The 12,975-nt window shown below is 38.5% G+C and overlaps 1 protein-coding gene across 3 annotated transcripts in view; it reads left to right on the forward strand.

Annotated features, from left to right (window-relative positions):
- plppr1 (phospholipid phosphatase related 1) overlaps window positions 1-12,975 on the forward strand; it is a 64,893-nt gene that overhangs the window by 38,023 nt on the left and 13,895 nt on the right. For 2 of the 3 annotated variants that reach the window (XM_030743352.1, XM_030743353.1), the window contains exon 3: window positions 1,894-2,082. In XM_030743352.1, coding sequence (XP_030599212.1) covers window positions 1,894-2,082 — 189 coding nt within the window. Of the gene's footprint in view, window positions 1-301; window positions 417-1,893; window positions 2,083-12,975 lie in introns of all 3 variants that reach the window. The other variant, XM_030743354.1, reaches the window with a different exon arrangement.

Genomic DNA, 12,975 nt, shown 5'->3' on the forward strand with positions numbered 1-12,975 from the left:
AGCATGCTACATTCAAAGTCACTTAAATCACCTTTCTAGGAATAATAATGCACCCAGCTTTCATCTTTTGTTTTGAAACATTTCTCTTTTTTTATTTTGATGTCAGTGATTCCTTACTCGCTGATCAATGAGATAATAAACCCTTACACCAAAGTCATAACATTTTTGAGTGAGCTGATTAATAATTAAAGAGACAGTTCAACCCCAAATCAAATGGTTTTCCTCTGGCCTGCGTGCCAGAGTTGCAAAATTTTGAAGATATCTGCTGTAGAAATGTCTGTCTCCTCTTTGCTTCTCTCAGCAGAAGTCAGGACTTACTTCAAAAACCTTGTTGCGAGCAGTGTGAGCAGTAAAGGAATACACTTGCCAACTGCATCACTCTGCAAAGGGAAGAGTGCTTCTGCCAGTGACAAGAGGTCTGTGTTCATGACAGCGTGACAAGATGTAAACATTAATTCCTTGTTATGAAACTGCTCATAACAAGGTTTGCAAAGTAATGGAAGGAGACATGCTGAGCTTGTCAAATGTATTTATTCAGCACTTTAAGCACCGAAAGGCAAATTCCACTTAGTTCCATTATCTGTAAGATAACACAGATAGATGTTTCTACCAGAGACCTCTACAAAACCAGGAGACTCACACCAAAATAATCCAGAGTAAAATATGTGTCACATTGGGTTATGCTGTCCCTTTTAACTACAGCTGTCATAAAAATTCACTGAGTATGATTACTATGAAGTTATAGTATAACATGAGAATCCTTTTGAAAGAATGCTGACTTTGTGATGACTTGGTGACACCTAGTGTTGGGTGGCAGTATTACAAATAGCTGGCTCTTTTAAATGAACCACTCATAACAATATAATATAATACTTTTATAACTATATTTGCAGAAGTTTAAACATTTGGGAAGTTTTAATCCAGCAAAGGTCTGCTAAAAGGCATGAGTGTTTGAAGTGTATTTGGCATTTTTTGTAATATTCTGTTACTTTATTAATTGTTACTGGAAGAAATAAAACATCTCCTACTTACTGGCAGTCAGAGGTGAACTACAGACCAGTGCCTCTAATTTACTGATGTGCTAAACAAAGCAGTTCATTTCCTTTTTGTACAGTATGACTGACTGATTTCGATACACTATTCCTTCCACTTCCTGTGATCTTGTAGTGCTTTTTTGGTAGCTTCAAAGTATGAAAATGTGTCATCACTTTCCTTTGATATTTAACCCCAGCCGGTGTGCTTAATTGATGATATTATTAGGACATTAGTGGGTGAGTAACACAAATGCAGCTGTTTTTTTTTTTTTTTTTTTTTTGGAAACAGCATTAGAAGCTTTGCTGTGCAGCATGGTACATTTTCTATTTCTGTGTAGGTTCATTATCATTGACGAAAGACTCTATATTTATATATATATTTATACGTATGAAAAAAAAAATGCCTGCAGAGAAAGACAGCGAAAGCAGGCCAGAGACAAAAGATGATAGTGGGATAAAAGGATGAGGGGGTGAGGGAGGAAGGGAGGTGGTAAGTGATGGTGGTGCCAGTAGTGGTGGTGGTGGGGGCTGTATGTACACGACCAGAGTTAGCATGAGACAGAGGAAAAACTGAGGGAGAGAGAAAGAGAGAGAGGGGGGAAAGAAATGGGATTTTAGAGGATTTCCGTGGTGGTTTTGTATTAAAACCTGTTAGACGCATCATAGCTAAGAAGAGTCATGTTCAGGAATCGACTCCAATACAGGAAGGAAATTTACCTAACACCTGGGAACTGAATCAGAACAGCCTTCGGTGAACTGGATGTACAACTAACAACTCCTTTCCTTCCCTCCTCCTCCATTTTTCTCTCTTCATCCTCTCCATCTCACCCCACCCCCCCCAAACATGTTCTTCCTCCAGCTCGTTATTATGTCCGGTACAGTGTTATTGGCCTACTACATGGAGTGCACAGACCTGTTCAGCGTGCATGTGCAGGGTTTCTTCTGTAATGATGCTGACCTGATGAAGCCGTACCCTGGCACGGAGGAGTCCAGCTTCGTCCCTCCTCTCATCCTGTACTGCGTGGTGGCTGCTGCTCCCACAGCTATAGTAAGTAAAACCCATTTTATTCCACAGCGGTGTTTAAAACCAGGTCTTCTCTGTGGATTGCTCTAATTGTTTTACCGTTTTGTCGCATGCTGGCGTGCACACAGCTGTCATTAGATGCAGCTTGGGCTTGTTTAGCTTGAGTCTCTTCATTTCTTCATCTTTGACTTATTTTTTTAAAACAGCAGCCATCGCTTGCTGCTTAAACTTTTCACGTTCTAATCCTTCCCATCCTTTTTTTTATGAGGAAGGAATAATTTAAAAAATGAAATGATCATTACTCCGCTAGCTGTCCTAGTAAATGTAGACTCATTTAAAGTTGCAATTTAGCATAGCATGACCCAGTTTTGTGGCAGCATTTTTAGGTAAAACTGAGTTGCAAATAATATCCCTAATATACCTAGATATCAGTCAGTCAGCTTTCTGTCTGTATGCTACAGCAGCTGTCGACCTATCTGTGGTAAAATATGGAAATATATGCAAGAAAAATTTCATGGCAGGAACTGTATGACTTCAGGCTAAACTCTTTCCATATCTTTTTATGGGTCAGCTAATAATACGTTTGTCCCTGATTTCTTTTCTGTAGAATCTCTTTGACTTGTTTATCGCATTCCACAAAACATCCTGATAAAGGAGTGGAGGCAGTGAAATGTGAGGCCATGCTGTGCAGGAAGCAGTACGTGCTTTTTACATCCGAGGAGCAGATGCTTTTTTTGTGCACCTTGGTGTGATTTGGGCCTTTCTGTGTGGAGCCTGTATGGGTTCTTTCTGGGTACTCTGGACAGGACATGAGTGTAAGGTTAATTTTTCATTTTAAATTGGATATAGGTGTGAATGTGAGCATGAATGTTGTCTGTCTTTCTGTGTTGACGCTGTGATAAATGTATGTAGATGTGCCTCTCTCCCCATGATGGCTGGGATAGACTGCACCCCTGTGATGTCTTGTTAGGAAGTTGGACTGGTGGTATGCTGTGACAAATGGCATACATTTTGAGATCTATGGGTCTTCTCATGGAAGGCATCACGTGATTTTTGTTCACTGACATGACTTCATTTGTTTGCAGATATTTTTACGAGGACCTGTTACCCTTTCCAAGGCCTAATAATGCCATTATCAGCATGTTGGGCCCTATTTACCATAAATTGTCATGGCAGGTGAAGAACACGTGTGTAATCAATACCATTAATCACGTTTAGCCATGTCTGCAAGCCCACTTTAGAGTGGCAGGGCCCTGATGCAGGGCCCTGATCTGACTTTACATTTGTATGCCTCAAACGAGAGTTGCGACTGTCAGCCACCAGGTGTCAGTTTTGCTCCATGCTCATTAATTCCGGACCGTTTGCACCAGCCACCATCTGTCTCTGAGCCCTTGGGTCGGCTCATTATTAAACCCATGTCAAATATTTTCTGAACACCTCCTGAAGCGTGTTTGCATTTGCTTGTTTGATATTAATACATTTTTTTTCTTCTTTCTTTGAATGGGCCATATGTGAAGTAAAGAATAATCTCAGAATACAGGGAAAATTTGGTTTCAAGCAGCCGCTATCCGAAGGTCAAACAGCCACATTTTAAATCTGATATTAACTGAGTGATATTTCCTTTCATTTACAGCGATGAACTTTTTGTTCATTTTATTCAGTTACTCGTTTATGTGAAGATGCATTATGTACACAGCATTAGCAGCTATTTCACTACTATTTGTTTTTTTTTTTTTCAAAACCAAAATAGTTCACCAACACTGAAGATTGTACAGAACTAAATGATATCTTTGAGCTTGCTCAAACAGCAAGAATCAAGGGATTTGGCTGGTGAGGTGGTGCTAAGATGTTATGCTACAATGCAGCGTAATCGCTTCTTTTTCTGTAGGACAATTAGTTTGCATGTATCGTCTGTTTCTTTTATGCCTGTGTCTTCTCATTTAAAAAAGAGGCCATTTTAAAGACCACAAACAAGCTCATAGATCAATTTTACTGTCCAGCCAGCATCGACTTCCCGGCTTTTTGCACCTGCTTGGTATTGTTTTATGTACTGCACTAATGGAGTTACTCAGTGTTGGAGAAGCCGGCTTCAAATGTTACATGTCCCATCGATTATAATCTACACTTTGCTGCCTAAATGAATATATAAAACCTTTTTTTAGTAGTGTAACAATGCGATTGCTACACCACTCTGTGGACACGTACCACTCATTTATTTACAATCAATGACGTTTGATCGTAAATGACATTTGATGCGTGTCCCTTGTTTTTATGTGCTCATTATTTTGTTCTTTGCATAGAGGCTTGAAACAGTGAGTGCTGTTCCAAGTGTATCCTACTGAAGTACAATCTGAATTATTGTCACTTTTATTGAGGAACTAAAAGGCATCCCATAGCTTGCTTATATCCCCCCCATAGATAATTGGTTGCTTGATGCATCAGTAGACCAAAGAGTAAAACACACCTATACATTGGCACACGTACATGCACACACAAATTCAAAATGTGTTCTACAGTAACGCAAACTGTTTTAACCAGGAAATTATATATACAATATTATTTACACTTGAGTGCATCTGTGTGCAATTTTGACACACCCTCCTGCAGTGATGACTTCAATGTGTGTGTGTGCGTGTGTGTGCGCGCACACACACTCACTCATCATTTCATTAGGTACACCTTACTATTACTTGGTTGGATCTCCTTTTGCCTTCAGAACGTCTTCAATTCTTTATGGGATCAATTCAACAAGGTGCTGGTCCATATTGACATTATAGCATCAACTGGTTGATAATGATGATGAGTGTTTCCTGTTACATCACATCCCAAAGGCGATTTATTTGATTGAGATCTGCTGATTGTGGAGGCTATTTGAGTACAATAAACTCATTGTCCTGTTCAAAAACCCAGTTTGGGATGATCTGAGCTTTGTGACATGACATGTTATCCTGCTGGAAGCAGCCGTCAGAAGATGAGTGCACTGTGGTCATAAATAAATGGAGATGGTCAGAAACAATAATGAGACAATGCTCAGTTAGTACTGAGGGGCCCAAAAGTGTGCCAAGAAAACAAACGATTAGACCACCACAAGCCTCTGCTAACATTTCATACAAGGCAAGATGGATCCATGCTTTCATGTTATTTATGCTAAATTCTGACCCTACCATCTGATTGTTGTAACAGAAATTGAAACTCATCAGACAAGGCAATGTTTTTCAAAAGTTTTATCATCCAGTTTTGGGGAGCTTGTGTGAATTGTAGCCTCATTTTACTGTTTTTAGCTGCCAAAAGTGATGTCCACTATGATCTTCTGCTGCTGTAGCCCATCTGCTTCAAGGATCTGTGTTTTGCGAATTCAGAGATGCTCTTCTGCATCTTGTTGTTATTTGAGTTACTGTTGCGAGAAGCAGCTCATCATTTTCCTCTGACTTCAGGAAGGCATTTTCACTCAGAGACCTGCCACTCACTTATTTTCTCTTTTTTTTTTTGGACCATTCTCTGTAAACCCTAGAGATGGTTATGTGGGAAAATCCCAGTAGATCAGCAGTTTCTGAAATACTCTGACCCGCCAGTCTTGCACCAACAACCATGCCACGTTCAAAGTCACTTAAATCACATTTCTTCCCCATTCTGATGCTCAGTTTAAACTTCCTGCAGGTTATCATGAACATGTCTGCATGCATTGAGTTGCTGCCATGTGATTAGTTGATTAGATATTGTCATTAAGTAGTGGTTGAAGAGGTGTACCTAATGAAGAGGCCAGTGAGAGTATGTGTGTCTATTTGGTTTTGGCATGCAGTAAATGGTTAGATATAATTATTTATTTGCTTATTATCTGATAACTAAATTTTATCTTTTACATTTATAAACATTTATTAGTGTGAGATTTTTTTTTTTGAATTATACCTGTAGATTAAATCTTTCATCTTTTCCAATTTACCCATTCAACCTATATCCTTTCTTGTAAAACACACTGAAGCCACTTGGAAGCTTTATTTAGAGTATACTGTCACTGAGTGAAACCCCAACAATTCTTTAATGTATTGTTTGTCAAATTTAATACTAAATCCTGGTTCCATCCCTTCCTCAGGGAGTGCTGTGTCAGCTGTTAAAGCTTTATGCAACCTTGCCGCTTGTCTCCAGTTTTTTTTTTTATTATACCATTCTTTATGCTATTCTTCCCCCTTTTTTGTGGCTTTCTCGTTGGAATATACTTTATATGGCCTTTATTTTACAAATTGCCTGTAGCCATCGGTGCGCTTTCCCATACCTTATAATTGTACCCTTTGAGAGTGCTGTGTCAGGTGCTTGACACTGTATGTCACTCCATCTCCACGTGTCATAAAACGGAGAAGCATTCAGTCAGAATTAATGATGGCAGGGCTGGGATGTGGGCCAATTAGCACAGAGTCAGTAAATTATGCAGTTTTCCACATGGCCGGACCAATGGGATGCTGTGAAGGTTAGATGGGTTGCATTCATGCAACAGTCTATAAACCCATTCAGCCATGGCATAAGGCAAAAGAGAGTGCATCTTATCACCTTCAGTGCCAAGATGATAAAATGTTGTTTTTGCCAGGTGTACGTCCCACAGAAACAAAGCTAATGTTTCCCAAAATGGGAAACTCGTGTGCATTTCTCACTTACCATTTTAGATCCTTTTGCAGTTTCTTCCACTTCCTTAAATGTGTCTCTTGGTAGTACTACTGAAAATTATTGGCACATTTAGAAGAGATTAAAGCTCAAAGCAGCATTGATTGTTGTTGTTTTGTTTTGTTTTTTCCCTTTTTTCCTCCAGGCAGCATAACAAGCTGTAAGTTCATCAACATCTTTACATATTATCACCCTCTAAAATGAATATGCAAACAGTTTCCTGTTTACACATCCAGGAGACACAAAGCAGAATTAGCATTCATTTGGAGTAAAGTTTTAGGTGTCATATTCTTTCTTAGTTTTATTTATTGCACTGAATCACGACAGAAGTATGTGTTTCATTAGCTGCTAATTGGTCTAACAGCTCCTCAAAGCTTCTGTAAACAACACTGATGAGCTTAAAGACATGAATATCCTCGAAAGAGTTGAAGGGGAGTGCACAGTTGGGAAATTCATGTTGCTGTATCCTTACAAGTGACAGTGTTTATTTTACACTTAGGCATTTGTTCCATTAACTTCTTACTATATTAAAATTTGTCTGTGTGTGTGTGTCTGGGTATACAGTGGCTTGCAAAAGTATTCATACCCCTTGAACTTTTCCAAATTTTGTCACATTACAACCACAAACATAAATATATCTTTCCACTTCACAGTTGTATACCACTTTGTGTTGGTCTTTCACATTAAATTCCAGTGAAATATATTTATGTCTGTGGTTGTAATGTGACAAAATATGGAAAAGTTCAAGGGGTATGAATACTTTTGCAAGCCGCTGTATGTCATGAACCCCTCCTAAGAAAATCAGGAACATCACATCTTTATATCCCTGAAGGTTCTGATCTATATCAGATATCATTACAATGTCATATTGCCTAGCAACCACCAACCAAATGGTTTAAAATTATTCATTTTTTACATTTATGCATGTACAACACCTCATAAAAGCATCCTGTTATTTCAGTTTAATGACATTAATATCTAATTTAGACCCACAAAAATTAAATCATGCATGATTATATTATGACGCTGTCACATTGCCTAGCAACCACTTAGTAACAGGCTAAAATGACCCAGTTTTAGCATATGAGTAACATTTACCACCCCTATTTTTGATTTTTACCTTTCTCAATGTGATTAAGCATATCAGTTTGCCAAAAATATGATCAGGCCAAATAATACTATAACATGGGCTTGTACTAGTTCATATAAAATATGAATAGAAATACTTGTGATTGTTTTCTTTTTTACTACAATAGAATCCATCCATCCATCCATCCATCCATCCATCCATCCATCCATCCTCTTCCACTTATCCACAGATACTAATGAAAGGTTTTAATAGTTATGGCTATTGTCCCACTTTTCTGTTTCTACTAACTGAAGGTAAATTATGTTTTTGATGTTTCAGTCATATTCAAATTGGTTTCAATTGTATTATAATAGCTCTTTAATGTCAACATTCTAAATATTCTAGGATTGCGTAGCTTAAAGACATTTATATTTCTCAGTAAATACTACACTTGTATCGCCAACATTTTCTTATCAAAATTGTTGTAATTAAAGTTCCCAGCTGGGGCTGTTACTCACATTTAATGTGGAAGGGAAAATAAAACAAAACAAAAACAAAGCGGTCCTAATACTGTACTTTTAGGAGTATCATTTCTTATTCAGCCCCTTTCTGACATATGAGCAATTTCATATCATTTTTAATGTCAGATATTTTAGGGACTTCAAATGTGACAACTTTTTGATGTCTCAAAGCCATTGAGATGCATACATTTGGAAGTCTGTTCTTTTCTCTCCTGTGGGGTCACTTGCTGAAAAAAGACCCCCCTCAGAAAGGTTTGCATGTTCTTTCTAATGTCTCTTGTTTAACCTTTTCATTTTCTGCTCAAACATCGTTGTGTCAGTTTGAATGCCAACTTGTTTCTCAGTTTTCTGGCATGTTACATGGAGAAGGCTATTTTCAGTCAGTTTTTACTGACATTTGTATAAAGGAAAGTGGGGGGGTTGCATGAGTTGAAATAACACAATCAGTCAGTAGTACCTAACCTTTTCAGTGCTGAAACAAACTCTAGTGAGACAAATGCTTCTAGGCAAGTGCTAGCTGCTAGAAAATGGAAATGCCATCATTTAGAAAAGAAAAAAAAACCTCACTGATTAGCAGCATTTAAAGAACCTGCATGGAAATACAGTTGATTATGTACTAGTTAAGAAGAGTTATTTTAACTTCTGTTTACCTGCATGGCAATGCTTTTAAGCCCTTGTAATACGTTTAAGCTAATAGGTTAAAAGGCCCTTATAAATCCTTATAAAATGCTCATTAATGTATGTGATCTGCTAATTTACTATTGAAGTGTCAGTAATATTTTAAAGCCCTTATTAGGGACATGTTAATAATTTATAAACTGTCTAATACCATTCACTGATAGTAAGAGCAAGTGTCTATGATACAGAACTGATTTGATTATGTAGATTGAGAGGTGCAGTGTACCACATCTGATCAGGTGGTGTGTGGTGACTTTACAAAAAGGCAAGCAGAGGCGATGGCATCCCCACCTCAAAAAAACCAAAAAAGCAAACACATATTTTTCCACTTTAACAAAACAAATTAGACCAGATTAAAACATACCATTATGTGCTGCATGTCTTGTTGTTTTATAGAGTTTGTGAAAATGGATTTGCCCTCTTCCTGATTTTATTTATTTGTTTGCATTATATTTGTCACACTTACATGCTTCAGAAATGAAACAAATTTAATATTAGACAAAGATATCCTGACTAAATACAAAATGCAGTTATTTATTAAGGGAAAAAAAGTTATCCAAAGCTGCCCTGCTTGGAAAAGTAATTACACCCTAAACCTAATAACTGGTTGTGCCACCCTTGGCAGCAAGAACTGCAATCAAGCATTTGCGATAACTGGCAATGAATCTTTCACATCACTGTGGAGGGATTTTGGCCCACTGTTCTTTGCAAAATTGTTTTAATTTACCCTCATTGGTGGGTTTTCAAACATAAAACTATGAAAATGCCTCACTGCGCATAAAACTGTATTATTGGCAAATTGTACATAAACTATCAAAAGTAAAATTAATTATTCTGCAGAAAAAATGTTCCTCATCAGTGTTATACTGTTGAGCTCATTTTAAATACTACTTAATTTGCAGTAATGCGTCATATACCACATATGAGAGAGCTGTTCTTTAGAGACGTGAGGACCACCTATCTCCAAAAAAATGACGTTTAATGAGCTCAGAAACAGACATGGCAGGAGTGCCCGTCTTTATTTAAAACATCTTTGTGCTCATTTCCATCACGCATGTTGGCCAAGGCGGTTAGTAAGAGGAAACGTATCTGTTATGATGATACCACACAAAGTGCAGAATGCAGAGGCAGCGGCAGCTTGTCTTCCATCAGTTTCCTGTCAAACTACCAGAGGTTTACCCACAATGCACCTACACAATCAACCAGAAAAAGCTGTTGGCCTCTCAGCTTGAGAAGTTCCAGCTTTTGTTGATGGGACACAGATGCCTTCAAAATACTGGCTCCACGCAGATTACATGCAGAGTCAAGGCTGTTTCCAGAGAGCCAACTGCAGTCACAAGATTGCAGTAATTTAAAGGAAGGATGCAAACAAACAGGAAGCTTTGTGACAGAATGTTCTTTGAAATGAAAGGAGAGAGACTGCTTTCACTTTGCTTTTAATTGATCTCTGTTTTAGAGTAACTAGACAAGCACTGCTTGCCATGCTTGCACTGACGGGATGTCACATCACACGCACACAGACACAGTCAAATGTACAGGTTGGCGTTCATGATGAACGTCTAGATTTATCCTAACTTAGAAACAGTGGATAAACAACTCCGCTGCATCGCCCCTGCAAAATAAAACACTTTGGAGACGAGGAGAATTCGAAAGATCCCGATATGACCTATTGAGAGCTACGAGGGCAGCCAAGCGGGATTAGAGAGACAAGGTGCAGACACGGCTCAGCAGTAACAACTCACAGAGCATGTGGAAGGAGCACTTTGCACTTTAAAGGGAAGCCCAGGTGCACAGTCAATGTCACCGTCTTGCTCCAAGACGAGGTACATAAGTTTTGTGCCCATTTTGAGAGTCAGAACACCACTCTCCCTGAGGGGCCTTCCAAAAACGTCAAGGCTGGCACTCTGATCATTAAGGAGGATGACGTACATTGTTTTTTCCACCATGTCAACACCCATAATACAGCCTGACCGGGCAGTATCCCAATCAGAGGGTGCAGCTGGCAGGAGTGTTTTCAGTCTCTCTCTTTCCCAGTGTGTTGTCCTCTTCTGTTTTAAATCATCAGTCATAGTGTGTGTTCCAAAAAAAAAAAAGAGTAAGGTAATATGCTTAAATGACTGCTACCCTGTTCTCCATCTATCATAAGAAAATCGTTTGAGATGCAGATGAAGTATTTTATTTCTGACATTTTGCCACCCAATCTGGACCTGATGCATTTGTCAATAGGTACTATAGCTTTACTGATGATGCCTAAGTCACAGTACTTCACACCACTCTCAGTGATGTACCAATAAATCATAAATTTGAGCTCAGCATTCATTACCATAATTCCCTCAAGAATCAGCACTCAAAGGCCCGGGACTTAACCTCCGCTGGTGGATTGGGACCTTGCACTCAAGCCAGCACAAAGTGGTGAGGATCCTTCCTGTGACGATGACACAGATACAGATTAGAAGTTAAGATTGCCGACGGTACATCGGTGATTGGGTTAATTAACAATGACAGTGGTAATGGGATACAAGGTTAAAATGAGCTGGCTTGGTGTACCGAGGAGAATAACCTCAGGCTAAATGTCAAAGCCTGGGGTCTTAGTAGAACAGTCATTAGCCATGTTCCTTGAAGCTCATATATCTACTGACACCACACTGGACCTATTTGCTAAAGAAAAAAGCTTCTAAATGTTTACTGTAATATCTTTTTGACTGGGTAAAACACATCAGTTTTATCTGTAAAAAGGGCAGACAGTTTTGGTTTTTTTTGTTTTTTGTTTTTTTTTTCCCAGTGTCAGGCAGGTCAGGAAACTTGATATGCAGCTTTGGTGCAGGTCTTCTATCTGGCTCTGCAGAGGGTGGTGGGGACAGGCCAGCAGATTAGCCACTGTGAGCTTTACTCCATCTGGACATCTAATACGACTGTATGTCAGGAAGGTCCACAGGATCATCAGGTCCCAAATCATTCTCTCTTTTGCTGTTACATTTTGGCAAGAGGTATTTGAGCCTTAAGGCTTGGACCCGTAGGCTGTGGGACAGCTTCTTTCATTTGACCATTAAATATGTGAACTTTGACACACACACACACACACACACACTTTCTTTTGAGGGTTAGGCATTTGTCCTCGTGACTTTTATTTGTAAATTGCCTTTTATTAATACTTGTTTTAATTATTACTTTTTCTTAATGTTAATTGCATTTCACATGCAATTGTAGCAAGAGTCAAAACTGAAGAATTATATTCTTTTTTACGGTATACAGTATGACACACATGATATCACGCTGTATACAGTGCCCTACATAATGTTTGGGACAAAGACACAATTTTTGCCTCTGTACACCCCCACAGAGTATTGTAAATCACACAGTCAATATGTGATTGCAGTGATTCATGGGGTTTTCTAAGCAAACTGTTTAAGAATTACAGCTATTTTCATACAGTCCCACACTTTCAGAGATTCAAAATTAATGGAACAATTGACATGGCCCTTGTTATTTCATGATTAATGAAGCAGGAATTTGTATTTTATAGCTTTTCACTGTAATTTTAATGTAATTTTAAAAATGAGGCCCCGAGAGATGTTAGTGAAAGTGAGCACGGCCATCATTAGGCTGAAAAACTGAAAAACTCAAATAAACTTTAGAGCAGAAACTTTAGAAGTGGTCAAATCAATAATCTGGTGCACTATTAAAAAGAATTAATGCACTGACCAGCTCTGCAACACCAAAAGGCCTGAAACACCACAGAAGAAATCTAAAGTGGTTGATGACCGAATTAATTTCATGGTTAAGAAAAACAACTTCACAACATCTAACTAAGTAAAGAACACTCTTGAGGAAGCAAGTGTATCACTGTCTGCATTCAAGAGATGCTTTCATGAATGGAAATACAGAGTTTATAGCAAGGTGCAAACCATTTCACTCAAGACCAGTAAGGTCAGATTAAACTTTGCCAGAAAACATCTGAACGAGCCAGTTATGGAAAAAAGTCTTTGGAAAAATAAA

This window comes from Archocentrus centrarchus, chromosome 12 (assembly GCF_007364275.1).
Source record: "Archocentrus centrarchus isolate MPI-CPG fArcCen1 chromosome 12, fArcCen1, whole genome shotgun sequence".
NCBI lineage: Eukaryota > Metazoa > Chordata > Actinopteri > Cichliformes > Cichlidae > Archocentrus > Archocentrus centrarchus.